General features: G+C 42.9%; 1 protein-coding gene across 13 annotated transcripts in view; it reads left to right on the top strand.

Annotated features, from left to right (window-relative positions):
- Window positions 1-27,462, top strand: part of MCF2L (MCF.2 cell line derived transforming sequence like) — a 244,660-nt gene that overhangs the window by 173,924 nt on the left and 43,274 nt on the right. For 12 of the 13 annotated variants that reach the window (XM_083168689.1, XM_083168698.1, XM_083168692.1 and 9 more), the window contains 12 exons: window positions 6,036-6,126; window positions 9,216-9,335; window positions 11,591-11,707; window positions 12,037-12,186; window positions 12,617-12,741; window positions 18,477-18,591; window positions 18,955-19,074; window positions 19,622-19,813; window positions 20,116-20,307; window positions 20,409-20,568; window positions 22,028-22,104; window positions 23,637-23,707. In XM_083168689.1, coding sequence (XP_083024815.1) covers window positions 6,036-6,126; window positions 9,216-9,335; window positions 11,591-11,707; window positions 12,037-12,186; window positions 12,617-12,741; window positions 18,477-18,591; window positions 18,955-19,074; window positions 19,622-19,813; window positions 20,116-20,307; window positions 20,409-20,568; window positions 22,028-22,104; window positions 23,637-23,707 — 1,530 coding nt within the window. Of the gene's footprint in view, window positions 1-5,364; window positions 5,933-6,035; window positions 6,127-9,215; window positions 9,336-11,590; window positions 11,708-12,036; window positions 12,187-12,616; window positions 12,742-18,476; window positions 18,592-18,954; window positions 19,075-19,621; window positions 19,814-20,115; window positions 20,308-20,408; window positions 20,569-22,027; window positions 22,105-23,636; window positions 23,708-27,462 lie in introns of those variants that run through there. The other variant, XM_083168702.1, reaches the window with a different exon arrangement.

The following is a 27,462-nucleotide window of genomic DNA, read 5'->3' on the forward strand; positions in this document are numbered from 1 at the left end:
ATATGACATTATGCTATGCGTAATGCCCCAAGTACTCCTGCTTATACACATAATGCCACCAGTAGTGCCCCTTACACAATGGCCAGAGAAGTGCCCAATGCAGTATGCCTTCAGTACTGCTCACTGTGTACTGAAGGCATACTGCATTGAGACACTGAATTGATTTTCAAATATGGCGCCAGCTTTTGAGCCCTCGGTCTGACAGCCAATCAATAACTGCAGCTGCTGGACCACATAGTGCAAATGGGCAAGGCACCACTGGCACACACCTAGTTATTGCCCTGCACAGCACCTAGTGCCCCTTATTCACATTACGCTTCATAGTAGTGCCTATTACACAAAATGTCCACAGTAGTAGTGTTGCTTATACATAATGTCCACTGTTGCCCTCAGTAGTAGCGCTGCCTATATGTCCACACCAGTTGCTGACGGTAGTAGCGATGCGTTACCCCCACACCAGTTACCGACAGAAGTATCGCTGCCTATATGTAACGCCCACACCAGCTGCCGACAGTAGTATTGCTGCCTATCTATATGTAATGCCCACACCAGTTGCTGTCAGTAGTATCGCTGCCTATATGTAACGCCCACACCAGTCACCGACAGTAGTATCGCTGCCTATATGTAACGCCCACACCAGCTGCCTACAGTAGTAGCGCTGCCTATATGTAACGCCCACACCAGCTGCCGACAGTAGTATCGCTGCCTATATGTAATGCCCACACCAGCTGCCGACAGAAGTATCGCTGCCTATATGTAATGCCCACACCAGCTACTGACCGCAGTATCGCTGCCTATATGTAACGCCCACACCAGCTGCCGGCAGTAGTATCGCTGCCTATATGTAACGCCCACACCAGCTGCCGACAGTAGTATCACTGCCTATATGTAACTCCCACACCAGCTGCCGACAGTAGCGCTGCCTATATGTAATGCCCACAACAGTTGAGGTCAGTAGTAGCGCTGCCTATACATAACGTCCACATCAGTTGCCGACAGTACTACGCTGCTTTTACAGATGGAGCCAGCCTCATTGTTGCCGCTGGTGCGCCAGATGCTCCGATCTGGCGGGTAGCCTGCCAGCATACATGGACACGCTAGCGTCTGGGACGCTCGCATGTCCATTGCCGGGAATGGGGCGGGCAAGCATCGGAGACGCAGACATGCCAGAATCCCCAGCGCACCGCAGTGATTGGCGCGCCGGAGACAGGTACAATGAGAATGGCTCCATGTGGACAAAATTTGCTGCAGAAACTAAAAAGTAGCGACCTCAAGGATAATCCCATGCTGTAAACGGCTTACATGTTTACTCTGCCCCCTAATACTGGTCCTTCCCAAGTTTAGGGGTAGTGTACAACAGGAACGCCGGGTCACTGCACCCAGATTTACCCTTTTCACTGAACTGAGACCTGGATTGTCCCAGCAATGACCCGGGTTATAGGGGCACTGGAAAAGGGGTATAAGTGACAACTGAGATTTAATACTCTACCTGTAGGGTGAGTTACCAAAACGTTATTTGCTTTATTTAATTTGCAACAAGGTGTGGCACTGCCCATGTTTTCCCTAAACCAGGTTCCACCGAAAACAGTTCACTTTTTGCGTGTATACAAAACAAACTCTGCCGATGCAGGTTCGAATTTATTAAAAAGTTGAATCTGCATTGGTGGAAAATAGTCAAAAATGACCACCTTTTCAATTAAAACACGCAGATGGGCGCATTATACGCTGATCCACGTGTTTTCTGATGACAATTTTTCCAACAGTCGAAATATAGGCACTAAAATTGCATAGGTCTACCAAAAATTGGCAGAAATGCAGATTTCCCGACTGACAGAAAAACCATCAAGGATTGAACACCCCTATAGTGTATGCTAGTTCTGTGTAAGTGGCATGTTATATTAAAATATATTTTATTCTCAGCAGGAGATTTTTATTTATACTGTAATGTTTAGTCCACGATTGTGTAAAAGTAACACTCTAGAGACGCAATGGGAGGGTTTTTTGGGATGGAGCAGTGTGTCACTGTGTATAAGAGTGTGTCGCTTTGAATTTACACTGTAGGCATTCTAGTCCTCCATTGCTGGAAATCTCATGTGACAGCTCTTGCCACGGAAAGAAAATATCCTCAGCATTTCTTGAAGGGAAGACTTTAATAGAAACATCACCCTACAGGGATCAGACAACTGCAGATCTATCAGTACTTTTTCAGAAACCTTTCCTCACGTAGAACATTAAAACCTGTTGAGTCATCTCTGGTTTTTAATGTTTGTTTTTCCTTTGCTTTGCCTTTTCTATTTATAAAGTTCTGCAGTTTACATACTTACTCCAGCTTCTGACTTGAATTGTTATTCATGGTATATTTCGTTGCACGTTTTTGGGATCTGAATTTTTCTTCTATCACCTAAGATGTAATAATTATAGATAATCAATATGCACCAATGGAACAGTGACCACTTTGGCCATGTAATCATGAAAAACATTTCATTTTTGGTTAGCTTTACCAAATAATGGCCTTATGACAAAGTACAGGTTGAGTATCCCTTATCCGAAATGCTCGGGACCACAAGCATTCCGGATAGGGGATTGTTTCGTTTCGTTTTCGATTTTTTTTTTTTGTCCCTCGGCATCCACGCAGTCCCCGGGCGTCCACAGCAGGCCTCCGGCATCTTCTCTGGGTCTCCAGCAGTCCCAGGAATGCATTGCGCGGGTGTGCACACGCACCGGTGACGTCACCAGCGCGGCACACTCGCGCAATGCATTCCTGGGACTGCTGGAGGCCCTGGAGAAGATGCCGGAGGCCTGCTGTGGACGCCCTGGGACTTGGTAAGTATGAAAAGAGGGTTAGGGGGGTAAAAAAAAAAATTTGAATTATTCCAAAAACCATGGTTTTTGGAATAATTCGGATAATGGGTACATGGATACGGGATACTCAACCTGTACTAGTAATATCTTCTTTGAATATATTGGTTTTCGTCAACGGTTTTTAGGAACCATATTTTAGCTGTGAACTTTCATAGACGCTCACATCGGTTACTTTAAAAAAAAAGAATTTGTATTAATTTTGAAAAATTAAGTAACAAACAAAAAGACAGACACAAAACAAAATCTCGCCAACAAATAGCAATAATATAAAATATCCTACAAAAAAACATACATGTACATCAGAACAAGAAAAATGCTAATAAACAGTACAAATAAAAGTATATACTGATATCGAACAGAAATACACATCTCAACATCAAACAGTCTCACGGCCAGGCAAGGGCTCAAGGAGAGACAGAGGCAAATCAAAAAAACAGGTGGAAGGTCCTTGGAAGAGTCAACCAGAGCATAATTGGATTCCTGCCACAGTGACTCTGTCAGACTTTGAGGGGCATCCTCTCTTCTGATACATAAATCTCTAATGAGCTTCAGTAATATTAATTAAAGCTATCCAGGAGGAGAGAGAGAGAGAGAGATAGAGAGATAGGGGATCAGATACCATCCAGCCATGGGCAATGCAGACTCTGGCCAACTTTAGGAGAAGCAGGAATAGATTCCTCTGGGCCGTCCTGGCAATTTACACATTAAGGAATGACAGGAGTAGTTCCCTTCCCCTGCTCACAGAGAGCTTGATGGAGCTGTAGTTATCTACAAAACAAATGTGCTGTAAGACCATATGTGGAGGACTAAAAAGCCTCCATCATAAAATAACTGACTAATAGAGGCCACACCAAAGGACAACCCACATTGAACTTGCATTTTGCTGTACTGCTCACTCTGTAGTAGAACATGAGGATGTGCACTGAAACTGGATGGAGGCAGCCTCAAAGGAAATTTAAGGCAAACATTCCCTTGAACTAGATCCAGGACAAACAATATATTTTGTGAACACTGAAATATTTCACAAAAGATGTATTTGTGGCCACATCCAGGAGTATAGCTGTCATTGACGATATAGTCAGGATTGAGCTTAATGGACCAATGGGAGTACACATTCTTAACAATATAGGGCCTGATTCACACCTAACTGCTGCTGTGCGAATTTGCATAGGTCTGCGATCAGAGATTGATAGACACATAAGTACCGTCTACCTACATAAGTACCATGCTCATTGCCAGGGGGGATTACATGCTTGTTGCCAATGGGGATTTCATGCTCATTGCATAGGGGGTTTCCGGCTTGTTGTCAAGGGGTTTACGTGCTCATTGCCAGGGGGATTTACTTGCTGATTGACAGGGGGATGGAATGGTTATGTGCTTGTTGCCAGGGGGTATGTGCTCGTTGCCAGGGGGTTTACTTGCTCATTGTTGGGCGGGGGGTGTTTACCTGCTTGTTGCAAGAGGGTCTTTGTGCTTGTTGCCTGGGGGGTTACCTTATCATTGCCAGAGGCTGCAGAGCCACAGTGCCAAGTATGGTACACCCAAAACAACAAAACTAATTGCATATGTACTAACTTATGTGATTAATAACGCATAGGGCAGCTATTCCTCTGCAATATGCTCAAGAGCCTGATGAGAGGAGGCCCAATGTGGGATGACACCATGAGTCACTACAGCGGGTGACACCAACCCTAGTGATGCCTCTGGCCGCACCCATAGAGATTGGATAAATCCAGCAATGAAGCAAGGGTAGGTTTTCAGGCGAATTACAATTTAATAGAGAATAGGGAGAGAAATTGAAGTTTCATGTAGTCTTGAAGTGGGATGCATGTCATGCAATGGTGGATGAGTGTGTTGAGGGTATTGATAATGGTGGTGGGAATATAAATGAGAGAACAGCATATGTCATTCAGAAGATAAATTGCAGTGCTTGGAGCCTGCCCCAGTTCAATACTTTACCCAGTGCCTTTCAGAGTATGACATAGGCTTGTTCTAAGAGAGAATATTAATCACCAAGCAACTTCTTTCATACTCACAAGGACTCTTCAGTGCAGGATTGGGTGTGAGTCTTTCATTAAAATAGCAATACACATTATATTTTTCTTCTAAAGGAGACATGATCATACACAGGAAAAAATATTCTAAATATCTGTAAATATCTTCACATAGGCCTCTGAATTTTGACCTATTGGTGGATAAAGTATTTGAGGAGATGGGTTAATATTTTGAGTAGAGAATAAAGATTCCAAATACAGTGTAGCAGTTTATTTTCTTCTCTCATATTAACAGAAAATATCTGGAAATGATAGACTAATACTAAATGGTAAATGTATCATTTCAGAGTAAATGAGCATGCATCTGATGTAATAATGTTCGACCTATATTATGACTGTCCCTACGCACAACTCTGCACAGTGTTTCCTCATCTAAAATGCAACACTCGCATAATGTGCTATTCTTGTCGGTCTTTGAGCATTTGCCTTTTCATTCTTGCAAGCTGCTGTGATTGGCCCCCACCCCCGTCAGATGCTGCTGGCACTGCACAATTTCTCTGCTTCAGAAATCCACGAATGGAAGTAGATATATGTAGGCTGTGACTAGAACATATGCAGCTAAATAGAGCAGAAAGGAGAATAGACTGAGGTCATTTGTTCAGTTAGCAATGAAGGGGATTTTCATCTGAGATCAACATCTCCTCCATAGCCAGCTGTGTTATGATGCTGTGATTAAGGTGGAACCACTACCCTTACTGTGCAAACAGATTGATCTTCAGGTCAATGGATGCTTAACACAAGCAGATTCTAAGGGCTGTAGCTGGACTGTGTGCAGTCTAATCAATGCATCTGTACGGATATGCAACATTTGCTTCTAAGAATGATAGGTGGTTTTTCTGTAAAACCATTTGCAATTGTGATTGGCCGGAAAATCAAGGGCATGCAGGCTGCCGCAGACTGAGCTAAAATGGAATAACTGACTTCACATGGGTGACATAAAACCATTTCCATGGACCCCACATGGGAAGGTGACCGTGATTCTGTGTAAATCCCTCTGCGTTTCTCTCCTCTGCTGAGTGAGTACAGGGTTAAAAAACTGCACCATAGTGAGGAGGCAGCGGCCGCACGTGGAATAATAATAACTGCAGCTTTTCTCCCTGTTTCTATATTTACGTCTAGTTTACAAGATGCAGGTATTGGATTCATCCTAGTCATTGACCGAAGACTGGACAAATGGACTTCAATAAAAGCATCAATATTGAGAATTGCGGTAAGTCTCTTCTTTTTAATACAGATATTTCTCACCACCCCCACCCCCCTATTCAAAAAGACTGTAATATTGTCGTACCTGTAAGACACCATGTTCGACTGTTATCTGTGCATCCAGTTTAGGTACAATATTGATAAATACTAGTGGTCATTACACAATTATTGTCATGTTTTCTTCATCATCATCATCATCAGTAACATGTCGCATACAGAGGCCTGTAGTATCATCATAGATGTTTGGTTATTTTTGTTTCTTATCTTGATTTTGTTTTGCAAATCAATTAGATTTCTCCAAATCATACATAGATGAAGTTGCTCAGTCACATGAAATCTTTGGAGACTAAAATCTATTAATGTTGTTGTGGTTTAGTGCTACTACTTATCTGAATATTAATTACTGTGCTGTAGAAGACCCACCATACGGAGGATTGCATGTATGACGTAGCATAGCGAAGTAGGCTACCTCCTGCTAATTCTGCTTCTAGTCGGCCTGTGCTGTCATGCAGCTATATGCAGAAGTAGTCTGTTAACGGATCTACTTAAACAAACCAAATACTTGGCTACGTGTCCTGAAAAGAACCTTATATGCAGTTGGGCATCAGATTATTAACATAAGGGATATGTCAGTCTGGCCTTTAAGGTGTTGAATGCAACTGATCATTAAAGGATATCTCTTCTCCCGTATTGTTTGAAGGGGGCTTGTTCTTATAACAAATATGTAATGTAATATTATGTAAATAGTTCACAGTCCCTATCACAGAACAGGAGCACAAGCTTAGCATTTCCTTTTTTTCCCTTTATAACACTACTCTGGTCCCTTGTGGGCTATAGATCAAAGTGGGTCTTATGCTCACACAGTATTACGCATTGTCACGGAACATTCCCATGATTGTGTGGATCATTGGCCTTATGGCTAATGAGTATTTGTATTCTCAGCGTTTGTGTCATACAATGGTGCCTAATTTAGGTCATTAGCCACAACAGATATTTAGATGGAGGCGTTTTTATTTTTCAAATCTTGTGAGCTTCAGATGTCCGTTTTGGCAGAAATGATCTTGGATATAGTACAGGATAAGTGGCAGCCTTCCCATCAGAGGCAGCCTGTAGATTGTATACCTCAGTCCTCAGTGTGTGGATGGTTTGTAAAGATGTCATGCACCACTGGTAAGAGGCGGCAGCTCTCTTACCAGTGGTGCTACTGCTTTGCTGATGCAGATCCTGCAGATACTGTTTTATATTACTAGTAAGGAGGAATGGTCATTTCTGGGAAAAATGAAGAAAGAAAAGACTTACGACTTGAAGTCACAAGGCTGCATGTAATGTCAGATATTCTATAAGGACATTTACATATATGTTATTCTTTAAAATGTTTGAAGGCGGCTAATAACATAGGAATATGCACTTTTTTGTTTAAGGGCCTATTATTCTGGTGTGAGAATATGCATCAGTGTTCTTTTAGGACCGTGTTTTTACATGCTTTATGTGGCCTTTAAAAGGAAGCAAGTGCCATACGGGATGCGGTCATTTGGTCTACAGCATGATGGTAGACAGTCATTAGGTCGACATGGTTCTAGGCCGACATGGTTCTAGGTCGACAGGTCATTAATTCGATAGTGTCTATGTCTACAGTCAAAAGGTCAACATGGGGTTTTTCACTGTTTTCTGAGCCGACATGTGCCGACAGGCGGTATTGCATGCCCTACCATCCACTAGGGAGTTGTGGGAGAATAAAATAGTGTGCCGAGCACAGCAAGCGATGCGAGGGGATGCGGTGCACTTTGAACTGTGTCCATGTGTTGACTGTGTTGACATGCAGGTAAAAAAAACTGTGAAAAACCTCATGTCGACCTTTTCACTGTCGACCTAGACATTGACGAACGAATGACCTGTCGAACTAACGACCTTTCGACCTAGAACCATGTCTACTTTTCCCATGTCTACATTTTCCCACGTCGACATACACCCAGGTCGACCTTTTCCCATGTCAACCTAATGGTGTCGACCTAATGACTGTCGACCATCATGCTGTAGACCAAATGATCCCAACCCATGCCATACAACATACAGATGTGCCCTCATATGCTTTACATATGAGCCCTAATACACTTTTTCGCCACAGTCGTGCCAAACAGCCCTTCCTGGCGCCAGGTCCTATGTAAATCTGCTTGTGCCAAGTGATGGTAATGTTCCAGTATAATCCATAGGTGGATAGTACCCGATATATTGTTAGTTCGTACTATGTATAAACCCACAAAAAGGGAGGTAAAGAAGACATTTCTCTACAACATCACTCATGCAATCTATATGGAAGCTTTTAAAGCTCCAGTGTATCCACACCACTCCCTTCCCTCCCCTCCCAGAGATTACATAATTCTGTTTCATTGGTGGTATGGGGCCTACACGCTGGGCTATTGGACGGTATTTTCTAAGCGATCTCACTAGATCGCTTAGAAAATGCCCCTACATCGCTGCAGTGTTCTCACCGGAGAACACTGGCCCTGATAGATCTTTCAGCACTCTGACACATCGCTGTGTGCTGAGCAATCTTGCTGAGCGATCTAACATCAGTCAGAATGCTTTAGCATCTCCCCGTGTGTAGGTCCCTGTAGTCCTGCTTTTGTCCTTCTTCCAATTCTTGAATATCTTAAGGTGTGTACACACGGTTGACGGCCGTGCTATTTGATCCCGATGCGATTGGATCACATCAGGATCGAATCGCACTGCCAGAATACATGCAGCAATTTTGACTAGATAGTACAGATCTGTACTATCTAGTCAATGCAGCCCTGTCTTATCTCACTTCAATTTGTGCTGTGCGGGAGCGCATTGGGATCACCTCTGCATGCAATCCCGATGCGGTTTTGACTATATAGTATTTTGAATAAATTGTATGCTGAATTGTACCGTGTGTACATACCATTACAGTATACAGCATAAAGTAGAATATTAAGTGTTTACTAACAACAACAATGCCTAGTAAATATAGACAATGGAATTAGTTAATGGTATTCAATAAAGGGTATTGGATTAAAAATAATTATAAGAACTTTTATTGTCTGCTTATCTTCGTCTTCTCTTTCTATCCTATAGGCATCGTTCCCTGGGAACCTGCAGCTTGTCATTGTCTTGCGCCCATCAGGGATATTCCAGCGTGCACTGTCCCAAATTGCATTAAAACTGAACAAAGATGACTTTAAAATGAAGGTACCGGTAAGTACCTAGCACAGCCATTACCTCTATGTGCTCACAGTCAGCTGGCCATGAGTGAACATCGTAACAAGACATATGCTGAAGTCGGAGTCAGGAGGCCTCTGTTACTGCACAGCAGTTGCCGCACACTATGACTCCTATCCACCAACGACAAGTTCCAAGATCAGCTGCTTAGAATTCTTGTTGCAAACACTGATTTCTCACTGCCGCACAGTGGCAGTGCCCAGCTGTTGCTGCAGTCATTCTCACCAGCCAAATCCCAGGGTACTTTGCAGCACCTGTGAGGTAAGCTCAGATGACAACCAGCTGTGACCGCTGTCCTTTGCGGCAGTGAGTGACTGTACCCCCAACAATGCTGAGTCTCGAACATAGCTGACAGGGATTGGGTGTGGGCCCCCTGTCTTAAGTGCCTGTGCCACCCAAAGGCTCAATGCACCCCTGGCTGACGTGGAAAAATACTGAAGCCGGGGGTGTGCTATTGTGGTAGGTGACAAACACTTAAAACAGGGTATATACTGTAAGTTGTCTTGACTAGCTATATATTCTTGTTAATATTACTTATAGCTTTTAAAAAAGAAGTATCTATATACACAATGTTCTTAAGTGCCTAGAGCAACCAGTAGTCACCTCTTGCCAAAAAGCAGTTCTCAGTAGTCATTATACAGCATGATTCAAAAGTCGCAGTGCACCCTTTTGTTTCAAAAGCTGTGCCGGTAATGGGAAAACTGAATACTCCAGTAAGGTGTGTTCGGTGCATACCCTAATACCCCTTTCACACCAGCCAAATTTCCCGGGTTGGTTTCAGGAACAACCCAGGACTAGCACTGGTGTCAAAGGCTCCCGGGACATATGTGCAGGTATTTCAACCATGCTACCATGCAGGTTTGGTCCCAGTGCTGGTAGAGAGCACCGTACACTCTCCGCCACTTGGGGAGGCTGTCTGTCTTCTACCGGGAGATGGATGTGATAGATCGCTTGAATGGTGGCGGGTGGCTTTGGCCATCATAAAGTCGTAGCACCCACCTGTTATTCAGGAGAGCTGGGTCAGGGCTGACAGTACTGGCACTGGAGACTCTCCCAGTGGGGCAGCAGCTCCTGTTTGCCAGTGGTGACCTCCTGTGACCAGGCACTGCATGCACACCCCCACATCCCACTCTCAGCTCCAAGCACCAGGCCAATCCCAGGTCATCCCCGCCAGCATCATCCCACTCACACCGCCTCCCGCCACCCATACTAATTCTCCCCCCCTCACACAGGTACTAGGCTGGTGTGAAAGCGGACAACCCGGGAATGTCCCTGTATGATCCTTGGACTGTATTCCCGGGTAAGTCCCTGCATTTTCTGGTGTGAAAGTGGTGTAAAAGGTAAGATAGCCCACCTCACCTATACTTTACTGGAGTAGTAATTTTTTTCCCCATTTCTGCACAAAAGGGTGTACTGGGACCTCCAGATGTGACATATGGACATAGTGTTTCAGAGTCGTCTACATGTAAGCACTGTTTTTCCAACAAATGTAATATTTTGAACTTGTCATGCATGTTACTAGAAAGAGAAAACAGCTTGGATGTTATTTTGCGATTTTCTTTCATTCTTATACTGTATGTACAGTAGTAGCAGCAGGGTCTAGAACTAGTGCTGTATGCCTTATTACATATTGCTAGGTTGTGGATTAGAACAGTGTGCATCTATTTGTGCAGAGCATAGGTTTCAATAGTCACTTCTATTATCCTCCAATAATAACACATACCCTAGAATACAATAAAAGTTGCTCAGAAAATGCCTAAAATTGCCTCTTTTGACATCCACTTTATTCAATTTTGTTACTGTATGTATGTATTTATATCTTTATATAAATCCAGTATTAAAAGTGTCAGGAATGTTTAATGACCGAAGTAAGAAAGTATGTTACACTATGCCAAGGTAGAAACTACTGTAATTTGTACAGTACTCTGATTTCCTGTAATAAAATGTTGCTGTAGTAATTAAGAAACACTGGTCAGCACAGGATGGTTTGGCGGAGTTTGAGGATTAGAACATATTTTGCTTGGCACAGTGTCTCTTGGTCTATATGAGTCTCCAGCTGCTTTACATAGCTTTCTAATGACATTTGTATATATTTTTCATGTGTATGCCTTTAAGTAACATACACACAAGATTTGTGAAGGTTTATAGGAGTACTGTACTGACATAAGGAAAGGACATATTCCCAAACAATGTATAGCTAGCTAACATATGTAATTGTCTACTCTGCATAGATCATAATGCTGAATTCAGAAGCAGAATTACAGACCTATATTGACAAGACACAGCTGACACAAGATCTCGGTGGCACATTAAATTATTGCCATAAAAGCTGGCTTTTACATCGCATGGTAAGTTCCCAGTGTATTGCTGATAATGTGAATTTTCCTGGATTTGTTAAATGCTGACTGCCTTGAGGAGAGGTCTCTGTGGGGCTGACTCATTCTTCATGTGTAGTAAGTGCAGTAACTCTGGGAGTGGTGTGTGCTGTGCTTGAACGCAATACCAAGCAAGCTTCTTGTAGAACACTGATGCAATTCATTTTTGTTGGCTGTGGAGAATATTACATTTAACATTTATAAGTCAACATATCCCTGAATTAATGATGTTCTAGTGGCTTTGTTATACTGTTATTCCTGATTATTGTATTCTTATGTTCATTGTTACTCTGTTCTCGTAGGCGATAGAGAACTTTGCCCAAATGGTTAAACAAACAGCACAGACTTTGCAGTCTTTCGGGACAGAGTTGGCTGAAACAGAGTTGCCTAATGATGTAACTACCACCAACTCCCTCTTAGCCGTGCACACAAAGAAGAAGGACAGAATGAAGGTAAGTAACACACAGTCTTCCTTCTGTTGAAGTAACCCACAGTCCACTTAATCATCTGCACCATTGTCTGCAGAGTTATACACTGTCATAATAAGCCAGCACTGACCTTTTTTTAATATACAGAGATGGGAAGGGGGTGGGGAAATAATCCAGTGACGATTGATATTATGTTCCGTAAACAATGGCACGTCACACACATTTACTGTATTATTCAAGTGCACTGCATATCAATGTGTGACCAATTCACTGCTACAGTACCCTATGACTGTCGCAAGAACTGATTCTAGTATTTGTACCCTCAGTTATGTATGACATGTTCTTATTATCCATATTATTGATTAGAAAAATTTTTACAACCCACATTGGAATTTAGTAAGAATGAATGAATTGCTTTAATACAGCTCATGTTAATGTGTACTTGGTGTTACAGGATGACCTGAGATTAGCGTTGATGCAGGGAAGTGACATCTTGGATCAGATCAGGCAGCATATTAGACAGGACCCAGAGTACAGCATGACTCAGGACCAACAGGACAACCAGACTACTGTGGAGAGGTGGGAAGAGATGCATGGAGTGTGATTACGAGTGATGTAATGAGTCATGTAATCCTTACATGGGAAAGGATCACCTGCAAAGCATGTACTGCTTACCAGGCCTCTGACCTAGACACCTAGGGGGGAATTTACTAAGATGGGAGCATAGGTGCCGATTTATGTTTTTTGCTGGTGGGTGCCAATTTATATTACGGAGCACAGTTGTCTCCAATATTCAAATTACGGCAACAGAGTTCCACATCCATAAATGCCCACACAGTGCAGGTACATAAATGGCCATACAGTGCAGGTACTCGGCGGACGGAATACACTCTTCCCGGCATACTGTTTCCCAGGTGGCGGGTCCAGCAATGTGGGTGCTGCAGCTGCAAATTAGCAAGTTAATATGGCGGCCCAGCAGCGGGACTCAGGCCCGTGGGTGCTCGGGCCCTTGAGCACCCACAGAATCGGCACCTATGGATGGGATGTTGCTATGGGCAACCAGTCAGATACTATCTATTATCTTCTAGAAGGTGCTAAATAAATAAGATATAGATTCTGATTGGTTGCCCATAACAACATCCCATGTGAAACAGAACTCCTATTTTAGTAAATTTCCCTTCTGCAATTCCTTTTTCACATAAATACAATGGTAATTTTGCTTGTACAATAAATGGTATATGTGAAATGGTTTATGTCCATGTGCAAGTAGAATGTTTTTGGTGGTTTCCTTTTTACTTTTTCTGAACTGATTTTGATCTTTGAATGGTAATCAGCTGGTGGGTATCATTGGTATCACTGGTAATATACAGCTAGTGTACAAGTTAACGTAAGACATAATTATTTTGGTATTCACAACTTGATAAATCATAAAGAAATGTAAAATGTTTCTGTACCTCATTGTTGGTTCTTGATCTGCCTGTGCATAGCATCCTTACTGTGTATGTGTAGATCAGTAGATGTAACAGTGTTTGCAGTGCCTCCTAAGTTGCAGCATAATTGACATGCTGATGCGTTTGTGGGTGGGAAAAGGGCAACAATGGTGAATGTTCTACAAAAAGGCTGGCGCGTTGACCATGCTTTCTAGGCAAGCCGAGGCCAGGCCTGCGTTTTCCAATTCAGGTTTGCTGGCCTCTGCGGCGTGATTACAGTGGACATCCGGGAATCCTGAGTGGTTCTCAGATGATCAATGTTTTTGAAGATGGTCAAATGCTGTATCTTTGGATGAAGCAGAGGTTTGTAGAAGAAGGCAGGAGTTGTCTATTTACACAAGAGACCTCTTTCAGAATTAGAATATTATTGCACAGCCGTTGTGCCCAAAGATGGAGCTAATGTGTGACTTGCTTCCATTGTTTAACCAAATCCAATATTATCTATATGAATGTCATGAAAAAGTGTTAGCAGGAAGATGGCTAAGGGCTCTAGTACAGCTCAAATAACAATATTAGTAAGGGCAACCCTGATGAGTACCTCGCTGAATTGGAAAAGGGGTGGAAATTATTTGCTACAATTCAGGATAAAGAGGATGATGTTAATATGACAATTAGAGAGGAGATGCCAGATATGTTTAAAAATGCATAAAGATCGTCCCATACTTCTAAGTGAAATGTGTTTTTTTTTTTTGTGTTGAGTGAAAATGTTGAGATCAATTCATACTTGCCTACTTTTGAAAACTGAATTTCGGGAGATTATAGTTGGTAATAGAATTTTGAAAAGCACCCCATTGAGGGGGCATGTCAAAGGGTGGGTCTAGTTCCATATATGGAGATATTGTGAAAATTTCGTGAACGTGGGACCTAGAAGCGTGGGTGTGTACAGCTACATCTGAGAGGCATCTTGTAAAATGACTTATATCCAAATGTAGAAGAGCCCCAAAGCAGTTAGTAAGAGATATTATACTTGGTAAACTGTTGGGAAATGGTGCAGATGATGCATTGTACATTCAATGTACATGTATATATCTCTCATTCAAAAATGTAACAGTGTAATGTGGGCTAAGTGAAATGAGGGAGATTGATAGACTAACGAGGGAGAGAGGGAGATTTCTGTTATTTCAGGGAGACTCCTGCAGAATGCAGGAGGGTAGGCTACTATGGATCATATTCATGAATATACTCTAGGTTTTGCAACATTGTCATAATCTTTTGTAAGTCATAAACTGAGTGCTACACCCAAACAAAACTAATCTGGTTTTGTTGTACCAAACGGGAGTGATAGGCAGTCGATAGGTCAACCACTATTGTTCGACAAGCAGAAGTTTGACACAAGGAAAAGGTAAACCTGCATTAGTTCGACATGGTCAAAACATCGACACAAGCAAAAGGTCCAAATGAGAAAATTTTCACATGAGTTTTTTGTGTTAATGTCGACATAGGTACTATCTTACCTGAATCATATTCACATTCATATTGATTCCTGGGTGCCCTTGTTCTGCCTGGAGTGGGAAAGTGGTAGATGGGATTCCTAAGAGGAATCTTTTCTTCCAGGAAATTGGTCATTCCATTTGGGGGTCTTGCTACAGTTGGTTTGTAAGTTAGATCTTCCAGAGGTGTACCTTGTAGCCTTTAATCTTCAATTCATGGTTCCTTAGGTTTGTGTAAGGTCCAGAGACCCAATGGCTTTCATGTTGGATGCCAAGACAGTTTGTGAAACTTCTATCTGGCTTATCTGTTTCCCCCAGTTCCATTGTTAGCTTGGGTTTTCAAGCTGGTCAAGACTCAGTGGGTACTGGTCATCCTAATGGTCCTGGACTGGCCACATGGGCCCTGGCTGAACAATGTTTTCAAGCTGGCAGTAGGCCAAGGTGGCACCTTTCGTGATGGTCAGATCTACTGTGGCAGGGTTCGTTAATGCATGAGGACCTTCCTCAGTTGGCAATACTGGCCTTATTGAAGCTACACCCTTAAAGGTTAATGGTTATTATCCTTTGGTGGTCCATACTATGTTGTTGGCCCAAAAAACAGTTTCATCATACACTTGCCACAGTGTTTTGAAGATCTACATCAAATGTTTTCATACTTCCAGATTTCAGCACTGTAATTGTATTTCCTGCAGCATCTCTTGCGTCTTTTGGAATTTCTGTCTTACAGATAGTGGTAGATGCTCAATTAGTTCACTAATACTACTCGGGTGCATGAGGGAGGGGTTAATACCGAGTAAGTAAAGAAAAATACATTGTTTCCCCCAGCTCACTGAATAGTATTAGTAATCGATCTTGAACACTACGTGATAATAGAATTCAGAGATATTGGTTACATATACCTGAGCAGGTGTATGATATGCCCCCAAGCCACGTCAAGGCTTCTCTGTATATTGACGGTCCCTATCGCTATATCTAGGTACATGGTGCGACACCCCAAAAACTATCATAAGCTAGAAAGCCCAGTGCGGCACACCAGTGAGATACTATAGTGTTAATAAATATTAGTGATAGGAAGCTGATGCGAGCGATAAAATAAAAAAAATTAATATAATTAAAATAGAAGAGAGATAGTGAGTGAAAAGTGTTAATAGAATGTAAGGGCGTGTCGCGCTAAAGCCACCCAGCCCCACCAGTCCAGGGGCGCCGTACCCCACAAACTGTTACCCTAAATTGGGTCTACAATTAACCAGCAAGGAGCCACATGATAATGGCTCCTTACTTGATATATCTGAACTAAGAGCTACCTACCTTGGAGCAACCCCAGACTACTCCATTTGGCATTTCAGGACCTGCATCTCCTCCTAATGCAAGCTCCTTTCTGCCTCTAACAACATACATACAGATGCTCAACATACATACAGATGCTCAATTAGTTCAGTAATACTACCCAGGTGCATGAATTTCTGTCTTGCAGGCTGCCATTTCTTCCATGGCATTTAGGGTTGTTTTTCCTCTTGAACTTGGACATTTTCTAGTATTTCATCCATCAATAACTTGCCGTGATCGGGGTGTTCAGGCTCTGTTAAACGTAGCCCAAGCCCTGCAGATCTACTTGGGTGAACCTTTCTCTCTCTGCCGACATACAGAAACCTTGTTGGCCTGCTCTTAAGGGGTTTGATTCTGTCCTCTTTGGCTGGTTTTAGTGCAGGGCTGCCGACCCTAGATGTGGTTTCGACATATTCTGTTACAGCGGTGGTGACCTGCTGGTGGTGTGGCATGGGGCTTCTGTGGAGCAAGTTTGTCGGGCAGCTACTTAGTACTCTGTTTACATGTTCTCTAATTTTCCAATTCTCTTGTTTTTGCCTCCGACGATGCCCACTTCAGGGCGAACAGTTCTCCAATCAAGCAGTCTAAGTATTGCCTACCCTGGGACAGCTGTTGAATGTTCCATGGTCCAATGTCTTTCAACCTGGATGAAAGAGAAATGGGGAGTTTTGGTACTTACTGTTGAATCATTTTATTTGAATATATCTGGGGGACACTGCCTTCCCCTCCCTTGTGTTCAGTTGTGCAGGGTTTTGTCTTAACCATTGGTTTATCTACTGTTGTCTTTTGTGGTTGTTTGGATGGTTTCACTGAGTTACTTATTTTCCTTGCTGGGCTCTTTTAAAATTCTACTGGCACGGTAAGGGGTTGCAGAAGGGAAGAGTTTAGCATTAAATTTACAGTTTTAGTTTGGAAAAGCAGGCACTTAATCGGGGTTGCCTACCCTCCCGGAATGACCAGGAGGCTCCTGAAAATTGGGTCCTCCTCCTGGCCCCCCCTGAAAGGTGGGCAACCCCCCCCCCCCCCCCGGATACCGGTGGCACACACATATTCTCCCTGGCCACAGCGGTAAATTACTGTGATTTGTGGCATTTCGTAGGGTGGGTGCGGGGCTAAAGATGCAAATTACATCATTTAGCCCCTCTACCCTCCTCGAAGACCCTCAAATTGCGGGATTTGCCTTGATGAGTCGACTTAAGAGAATCATGCGGTGAGCTCCCCAGCTATTGCTGTCAAAACCGTCCATGTCCAGCACTCGCCAGGTTTCCCACTGGTCATCAGTGCGTTATCAACACACCCCATATCATTTTGGACTTTAACATATATGAAGTGTTGACAATCGTCTGCTTTGTGTTTGTTTTTCAAATATGACATACCATCTTGCCTGGATATTTGTGTGAACATTTACGGATCTCAATGAATGGAGAACTAATATGGACCACAAGGAGGCAAAAGTATCTGTATACAAGATACTTTTTATAAGAGACTTTTATGAAACATATTGTTGATGCAATATTGATTAGTAAGGACTTGATTTTAGTGGTGTCATTGCAGCCTCTTTGGAGTACCTGGTAGCTTCTATCCTCACCCCTTTCCAGTTCACTATTGGTCAACCGTCAATAGGTCAACAGTGAAAATGTTGACATGAACAAGGTTGACGTCTGGTTTTCAATATTTTTTTTTTTTTTTTAAACCAACTTGTTCATATTATTGCATACTGGTGGGCTTAGAGGGAGACTAGAATAGTGAGCAGGGCACAAAGCATGGTGGGTGCAGGGAGCCATGCAAGGGGATGCGGTACACTTATATGGTGCCCATGTTGACATTTGTCGACACACACCAAAAACCGCGTAAAAGCCATTTTGACCTTTAACCATGTCGACATAATGCATGTTGAACTTTTTTCATGTGTCGACCTTTTTAACTATAGTAGACCAATAGTGGTCGACCTTTTGAGTCTAAACCTTACAACCCATACCACCTCTAAGAAGTCTGTAGTATGCTTCTCCTCAGTGCATTGTATATAGAGCAATATATTGCTGACACCCATCTTCTTGTCTTCTTACAGACTGATCATGCAGCTTAATGAAACAGAAACGGCTTTTGATGAGTTTTGGACCAAACACCAACAAAAGCTTGAGCAATGCTTACAACTGCGACATTTTGAGCTAAAATTTCGAGAGGTGAGCTAACTACACTTACTGAGTGCAATGGTTTCTCCATGTATAAGATACATGAGGTTATCCACATTTTGAACAGATTTTTCATTCTTTAACTTACCACACTCCATGTCCCCCTTCTTAATTTAATTACATTACTAAGCGAGAAAGCTCCTGGATACAGTGCCGACATATACTGTAAAGTGAGCGTAACAATCTGTGCTTGTCAGAGCTAGCAGTTAGTGATGGCAATCCAATGACAACAGGTTTTCCCCAGGGTGGGCTTTTGTGTATTAGTTTTTTTTACATTTTCTATTGTTATTTTATTTCAAAGTATTTTTTTTTAATGTGTTGTATAATGAAGTATCATTTATTTTTATTATTTAGATCAAGACCACATTGGATAGTATTTTTGAGAGGCTAGAGCCATCTGGAGATGTTGGGAACAGCTGCTCCCATGTAGAGCACATCCTAAAGGACCTCTGCAGCTTTGAGGAAAAGTCCCAGGTGAGAAAACAGCAACGTTTAGCTCTTCTGTTCCACTTCCAACATGTTGGTCACCCTCTACCACCTTCATTGGCCTTTGTAACATTCTCTCCCTATCCACTTTCCTCTCCACTCCCACTGTCTGTTGTAGCCCTATATGTATTCTCAGCCCTTTGATATTATCACGGCGTTCAGTCTCCTGTCCAATCTCTATGTAGACTACATCGGAATCTTTCTATCCTCTCTTGACCGTACCCCTTCTTTACTATCTTATTTAACCATCTGTTTTCAAATTTCCCAACCTGCTGTTTTGGAGGTATATTTACTAAAGTGCAGGTTTACAATGTTGTTGCACATAGCAATCAATCTGATTCTGTTTTACTCACTGGGGGGAACACAATGCCAGTTCATTCTCACCACTTATTCAGTTTTGCACCCATATAAATGTGGGGAAATTGGATATGATTATACATGGCAACTAGCTGTGACCAAATTCCTGCAATTCCAGCAGATAGGAGAGTGCGTTCTGTAACGGTAACCTTCTTACAGAATTTCTCTCACTCATTAGGAAGTGATACAGTCCGCACAGGTTTTGGCAAGAGAAGGTGATCATCTCATCCTTAGCAATCACTACGCAGTGGACTCCATCCTCCCAAAATGTAACGAGCTTCATCATCTCTGTGGAAACATAAGCAGTCACATTCAGGAGAGGCGGGAGCAACTTCACAAGTCTTTAGAACTTCACCGATGCCTGGAAAAGGTTAGTGACACCTACTGTATCACTTAATGCAGCAGATTTGTTCCACTAACATCTAATTACCACTAATTGTACACCTGCTAACAATCCTATGTCATGTTTATAGCACTTTTAACACCTGGAATGGGATTCATTTGTGTAAATCATGGAGAAGTTTAGGTGACTGTAGATGGGATTAGGCAGTATCATAGGCAGGGCATTAGCTGACAGATAATAATTACAAGTAATGTCACAGGAGTGAGGTTAGTCCAGTGTGTTTTGTTTTTACTATCTAACCCCCCACCTCTCTTGTGTACACTTGTCAGACAATGGAGTGGTGTGATGAGGGAATTTACTTGCTGGCCTCTCAGCCTGTGGATAAATTTCAGTCTCAGGATGGAGCAGAATCAGCCCTGCAAGAAATTGAAAGATTCCTTGAGAGTGGCACAGAAGTCACCATTAAAGACTTGCGGAGTGTTGTGGCTCAGTATGAAACAATTCTCACCCTGGAACTACAGGTACGATGCCCATATCTTATAGCCCATAATCTTGTACTGTTAGCTCTTTTCTTCTTTAAATGATTTAAATGGAGGAAAATTAACCCAGTCTTGCACAACAGGACCATGTTAACAAGGTGTTCCAGAAGCAGCAAAGTATGCAGGAGATGTTTGAGAAGAGGAAAGGAAGCCTCAGAAAGTTGGCAGCTAAGCAAACTCGTCCTGTACAGCCTGTAGCACCTAGACCAGAAGCACTGTCCAAATCCCCCAATTCTTCTCCAGGTAAACAGATACACCAATCATGATGCTGAGTAATGGGCCCTACACACAGAGATGTGTGCACTACCTGGGAACAATTATATACTCTACTGGAGAGTATATATGGGGGCACCTGTTATATGAGAAGTTCCTCTAGGCAGCTGCTTTATAACAGGGGTAGTCAATCCCTGTTGAGACTGTCACTAGGACAGGTGGTGCAAAAAAGAAAAAAAGAGAAGCAGCGCTGGTACTACAATGCATGACTACACACTCTCAATGAAGTTTAAAAATTTACAGGTAATTTTATATAATACAGAAATATATTAAAACATTGACATATACAAAGACATTAATGATAAAATGAAAAAGGAAAATAAGGAGGGGTATCTCACTCTCAGGATGGACGCTTGGTGTAAAGTCCAATGTAGGTTACGTTCACTTAGCCCAAATTGCTGGTCTTGGGGTCACTGTACCAAAGTGGATGGGGGATTGACGTCACAAGTCCTCACTCGAACACGGAGCTGTATCTTTTTTGCTGTTGGAGGATTCTGTGAAATGCAGGTTTCTTGGATGCCCAAATGGTCCTCACTGGTTGAAGAGGGGCCACCAATGGCCGCTGGAGGGTAGATGGGACTGCAAAGTTCCTTGGATGACAAGGTGGGGAAGGGGCGGGGGAAGGAAGGTCCACTGTGGTGATGGAGGGGGATGGGGGGCTTTTTCCTCAGTGGACACTCTGGTTTATGTCCATCGATGGTATTGGGGTACTGGTGCAAATGGTGGTATGTGAATTGCACCTGGAGCTGCCCACTGGGCCACTGATCTCAGTGGATCTGGTTGCTGCAGTGTTCCTTGTGGGGGATGAGTGGGGTGATGGTTGTCCAAGTGCCACTATTTTTTTTGGCACTATGGAGCCAGATATAAACCCACTCTGTGAGTGGTGGCAATGAGTCCTCTAGAACAGGTGGCTGATGAGGGAAGGCTCACCTGGAGGTCTCCAATTGAATGTCCAAGGTGGTTGGATGTGCAGTGACAAGAAGCAAATTCCCCAAATGGGGTTCGGGGGTGATGAAGGTCTGTGGGTGAAGAAATGGCTGGGGGTCCAATCCTGGAGGTCACAACTGACGCGTTTCGCCACTGGCTGTGGCTTTTTCAAAGGTGTGTGCACTACCTAGCTATGCTAGGTCGGGCAGTTCTGTCGCCCAGCACGCAGAGCTGACCGCCCACACACAGAGCGAGCTGTCAGCTCTATGTGCTGAGCGAGCTGACAGTGCTAGTGTTGTCCAGTGAGAGAACACTGGCGATGCCGATATTGATGGACACTGCTCACGCGGGGACACGAATTGCTTTTTGCTTTTTGATTTCCATTCTATAAAAAACTATACCCCCATTTTATATGGGGTGAAGGGGTATGAAGATTTAAACCCAGTACAGTATATGCTGGTTCTAGGTAGTTATTCACAATATGTTTATGTCTCTCATTTAGTTCTACAGAGGGCCTCAGAGCAAAGATCTTCTGTGGAAAGTGTTCTCCAAAGGCGGATGAACTATCGCAGAACAAAGGTGTGTTAGATCATACATTTTGGCTGGTTTCTGTGCAATAATTACCTTTATTCTCTGTCAGTGGATGTTTCATTTCCATACTTGACTAATAGAAATACAATGTAGCTTTGGTAATTCTCACCAAATGTAGCAGTTTTTTTGCAATTTTGTGTATTCTGCATTCTTAGACTCACGCTTAAGCTGGATACACACCTAAGACCTGAACACGCAATGTGATGTATAGTTAAATCACACCACCCCATACGCACAAGGGATATGACCGGGTGTGACAGCCTAGGGGCAGTACCAGCTGTGTTGTGCCCTCAGCTGCAGGCTTTGTTCAGTATTCACTAGTGAAATAGAGGGGAATGAGGCTGCAGTTAGTTGCAAGTATGTTTATTCGTAAAATGTCTCCTTTTGAATTTAACTCTAGTTGCGGCATTCAGTAGCACTGGGCGTAATTTTTGCAACTTTATCCATTAAATACTGTGTTATTTGCAAAACTGGAGTGAGTATGACGCACAAGCAGCTTCTGTTTATTAATATGATATGCAGCATATCTATATGCAGTGTACCACTGCAGCTGCTGTATACACAGGAAGTGGAATGTTACAGATTTCCTGGAAACCCATGTAACGTAGCATTTCATTTGCAGATGTGTAACGTGACTTGTATCGAATGGAGGATAGATGTATGTGGACACAACTTTATATTTACAGAGAAGTTTCTTACCGAACTCTTAAAACTGAAAGTGGATAAATCAATTGTAGAATATAACAAATCCAGCAACATACAGTCTCCCAAACAGTTAACTGCGGAGAGATCATTTATTTGACTGGTTAACTAGAGTAATGGTACTTGGGGGGAGTTCCAGTAAAATGGTTACCTTAAATGGAGTGCAGTCTCAGGAGGGAAATATTACTGGTGGAGTACTGTGACCATTGTTGACATTGCAAATAAATGGAGAGTATGCCTTTTTGCAGATAAGACAAAGGTATGCAAGAGGGTAGACACACCAGGAGGGTAACGCACATAATTGACGATCTTGGTTAAACTACAGTACAATGCAAGAAAATGCAAAATCATGCACTTGGGTCTCAAAAACTCAAAGGTTAAATATAGTATTGATGGCACTATTATGGAAATTACCGAGGAGGAATGGGTTTAGGAGTCACTATTTTAGGTGATGTAAATACTGATGAGCAATGTACCAAAGCAATGAACAAGTCAAGTTAGATGCTTGTTTGTATAGGGAGAGCAGAAAGAAAGAAGTAATAATGTCACTGTATAGTCATTGGCACAGCTTCATCTAGAATAGTGTTCAATTCTGGAGGCCATACCTTCAGGAGGATATTAATACAACTAAACTGGTGCATAGTCTACAGCACAAAACTTACATGGAAAGAATAAAAGATTGTAATGCTTCTATGAAAATTCTAAAAATGTGTATGATATTCTGCTTTGTGTCTGAGGGATATATCGCACACTGCTGTAGACATGCTCCTACGCTAGTCACGGGCTGTACAGTATTTAAGGATGACGTTTCTTTCTAGAGTGAAGTGGATGGTCAAGTTCGGAGTTCTTCGATGATGGACAATGAAGAAAGCCTAGCAGTGTTAAGAAGGTGATTATTATATATCATTGTAGTAAGTCATAATAATTGATATTATGGGGGAAATTTACTAAGATATATATTCTACTTCACATGTGATGTTGCTATGGGCAACCAATCAGATCCTGTCTACTATCTTCTAGAGGGTGCTAAATAAATAAGAAGTAGATTCTGATTGGTTGCCCATAGCAACATCACATGTGAAGTAGAATACACATCTTAGTAAATTTCCCCCTATGTCTATCACTGAATCAACTCCCATTTCATTTACCATCCTAACTAGATTCAGGTATAGAGCTCTCAGTACTTCTCTGCAATAACAATAGCCTACAAGTTTGTAACCTTTACCCCATAGTAAAATATATACTTAATATACATGGGAGTTTTTATATTTCCTTAAATAGATCAAAGTGGCAAAAAAGTTCATAGCTCAATTTGATCCATCAGACTTTTTGTTTGGACAATCATGTACCTTCAGCATCATAATTTAAGGCCAGGTACACGCTAGAGTTAGCTTGGTCCGATGTTGTTTCCAGACAAATCAAAATGTGATCTCAGCTAAAACGTTTAGATGTACACCCTGAGGATGGAATGAGGAAATGGTTTCATATGCAATGTTTTGTCTAGGTACACATCGTTCTGGTGTGTAAACGGCTTATAATTATTGAGGTGGGATGCAGTTCAAATCCCGGCGGTCGGGATCCCGGCGGTCGAAATCCCGACCGCCGAAATCCCAACACTTTCTCCCTCCGTGGGTGTCCACGACACCCCTGGAGGGAGAATAAATTAGCGTGCCGAGCATAGCGATTCACCGTGCCCGCTGCGTGGCGAGCGCAGCGAGCCCGCAAGGGGGGGCGATCCACGTCTCTCCCCCCCCCCCTTGTCGGGATTTCGGCGGTCGGGATTCCAGCGTCGGGATTTTGAACGCCGGGGTTTCATACTGAATCCATTGAGGTTACAGAGATGCATGCAATATCTAAAAAAAACTGAAGTGCCGATGGTCTTTGATGTGTATGGCACCAACCTACTATACTTTGCTTGTACAGGGAAGGGTTCAATCCACTGGTTACCAAACTACCTTCAATCACGGTGCCCTAGAGTGTCAGCATTTTTCTGATGGCACCCCTAGTTTCTTATTAAAAATTTCAGTAAAATGTACGTATTTAACCCCTTCACGACATTTGACGTATATATACGTCATGGCCGGGAAGTACTTCCCGACACATGACGTATATATACGTCATGACTTTAAACTGTCACTGCGTCTCGAGACGCAGTGACAGAGGGACGATGTCTGCTGTCCCTGACAGCAGACATGTCCCTGCATGCCCAGGGGGGGCTGCGATGTCGCCCCCCCGTCGGCGATCGCTGTGATTGGCTGTTCAGTGTGAACAGCCATTCACAGCGTTTTCCTGTGTTACCAGCGAATCAGACGCTTGGTAACACAGGTGTCAATCACCGCCGGGCGTCAGGGGGCATGAGGGGGTCATCGTGACGATGACACCTCACCCCACCCTCACCCCACCTGCCCCCAAGGCTGTGATTAGTCCGTGGGACCCACGGACCAATCACAGCCAAGGCGCGACATTTAAACTAACGGTGACTGCGCTGCAGACGCCATTCCGGTCTGGAGTAGCGTGCAGAGCGGTCACCGTGCCTATCTGCCGTGATACTGACCTGATCCTTGCTAATACTTACCTGATCCTTGCAAATACCTTACCTGATCACTTGATCACTGCTTGTAGCGTGCTGGACGCTTCCTGGATCTGACTTCCTGAGACTTCCTGCTGCTGCTGCAGTGTGATAGAGAGATAGAGAGAGAGAGATAGAGAGAGATAGAGAGATAGTGACAGAGAGAGCTATATTTTGTGTCTGCTACCCCCCCTTTTTGGGGGTGCAGGGGTTTTTTGTATATCAATAACTGTCGCTGCTGCTGCAGTGTCATAGTGATAGATAGTGATAGATAGTGAGAGATAGTGAGAGATAGTGAGAGATAGAGAGATTTGTGTCTGCTACCCCCCCTTTTTGGGGGTGCAGGTTTTTTTTTTATATATATAACTGTCAGTGCTGCTGCTGCAGTGTCATAGTGATAGATAGTGATAGATAGTGATAGATAGTGAGAGATAGAGAGATAGAGAGAGATAGTGACAGAGAGTGATAGAGAGTGTATATTTTGTGTCTGCTACCCCCCCTTTTTGGGGGTGCAGGTTTTTTTTTATACATATAACTGTCAGTGCTGCTGCTGCAGTGTGATAGATAGTGATAGATAGTGAGAGATAGAGAGAGATAGTGACAGAGAGTGATAGAGAGTGTATATTTTGTGTCTGCTACCCCCGCCTTTTGTGCTGATCACTATATCTGAGGTGATCAGCAACTTTTTGGGGGCGCAGAGGTTTTTTTTTTTTATATATATACCTGTCAGTTGCTGCCAGTTGCACCAAAGGTTGTGCACCTGCTGCCCCTCACTGGTAATCAGTGTCGCATCACTGATCACCTTTTTTTTTTTTTTGTGGGTGCTGTGTGGTCTTTTTTTAATTTTTTTTTTACACACACTGTGATTTTGTGGGTGTCCTGTGGCCACTGTGCGCTGATCAGTGACGTACATCACTGATCAGCTTTTTCGGCACAGGGTTGATCTATTTTTTTTTTTTTTTTGATCAAATTCCTGTTGCCTTTGAGCGCTGTTCAGTGACAGACGTTACTGACCAACATCTGTGCTCAATTTTTGGCGCAGGACCTTTTTTTTTGTTTTTTTAACCCCTTCAATTTTTTTTTTTTTAACCCCTTCAATTTTTTTTTTTTTTAACCCCTTCAATTTTTTTTTTTTTTTGTATAAAGTATTTTTTTTGTTCTGCACTACATACACACAACACACTACATACCCCCCGGGTTGAAATAAAGTTTGTACCCCCCCCTACACTATACACGTGTTGAAACATTTCACTACCAGTAACACAAAAATAAAAATGTCATCCCAAATGTCATCCCAAATGTCATCCCAGTCATCCAGAAGAATGTATTCAGTGGAGGAGGCATATGCCATGCTTGCTTCTGATTCTGACACAGCCAGTGAGGCAAGCGGGGAATTTGAAGGATTCGTCTTAAGCTCCTCTTCCTCCTCTGGTGATGAGGGACCCCCTCAAAGACGCCCCCGTAGAGCAGCTGAGACCCCCCCCCCCCAATAATTGATCTCGTATGGACCCCACCACCAGACAATTTTGAGCCCCAGGTTCCTGAGTTTTTGGCCATGCCAGGAATCCAATTTGATTCCACAGGTCTCAGAGAAATTGACTTTTTCAAATTATTTTTCTCTGATGATTTTATAAATTTAATGGTGGACCAAACTAATTTATATGCCCAGCAGTTTATTGCTCAAAACCCCACGTCATCATTTGCTAGGTGGACCCCTGTAGATGCAGTAGAGATGATGACGTTTTGGGGTCTGGTGTTTCATATGGGCATAGTAAAAAAGCCACAAATTAGGCAATATTGGAGTACAGATGTTCTGTACAGCACCCCATTTTACCGTATGGCCATGACTCGGACTCGTTTTGAGGCAATCCATAAATTTATACATTACACCGATAATGCACAGTGCCCACCCAGAGATGATCCCACCTTTGACAGGCTATTCAAAGTCAGGCCGGTCATTGATCATTTCAGTGCCAAATTTGCAGAGCTATACATCCCTGATAAATGTATTAGCATCGACGAGTCCCTTATACATTTTAAAGGAAGGGTTAAATTCCGCCAGTACCTTCCCAGTA

The sequence above is a fragment of the Crinia signifera genome, chromosome 2 (assembly GCF_055691185.1).
Source record: "Crinia signifera chromosome 2, ASM5569118v1, whole genome shotgun sequence".
Taxonomy (NCBI): Eukaryota; Metazoa; Chordata; class Amphibia; order Anura; family Myobatrachidae; genus Crinia; species Crinia signifera.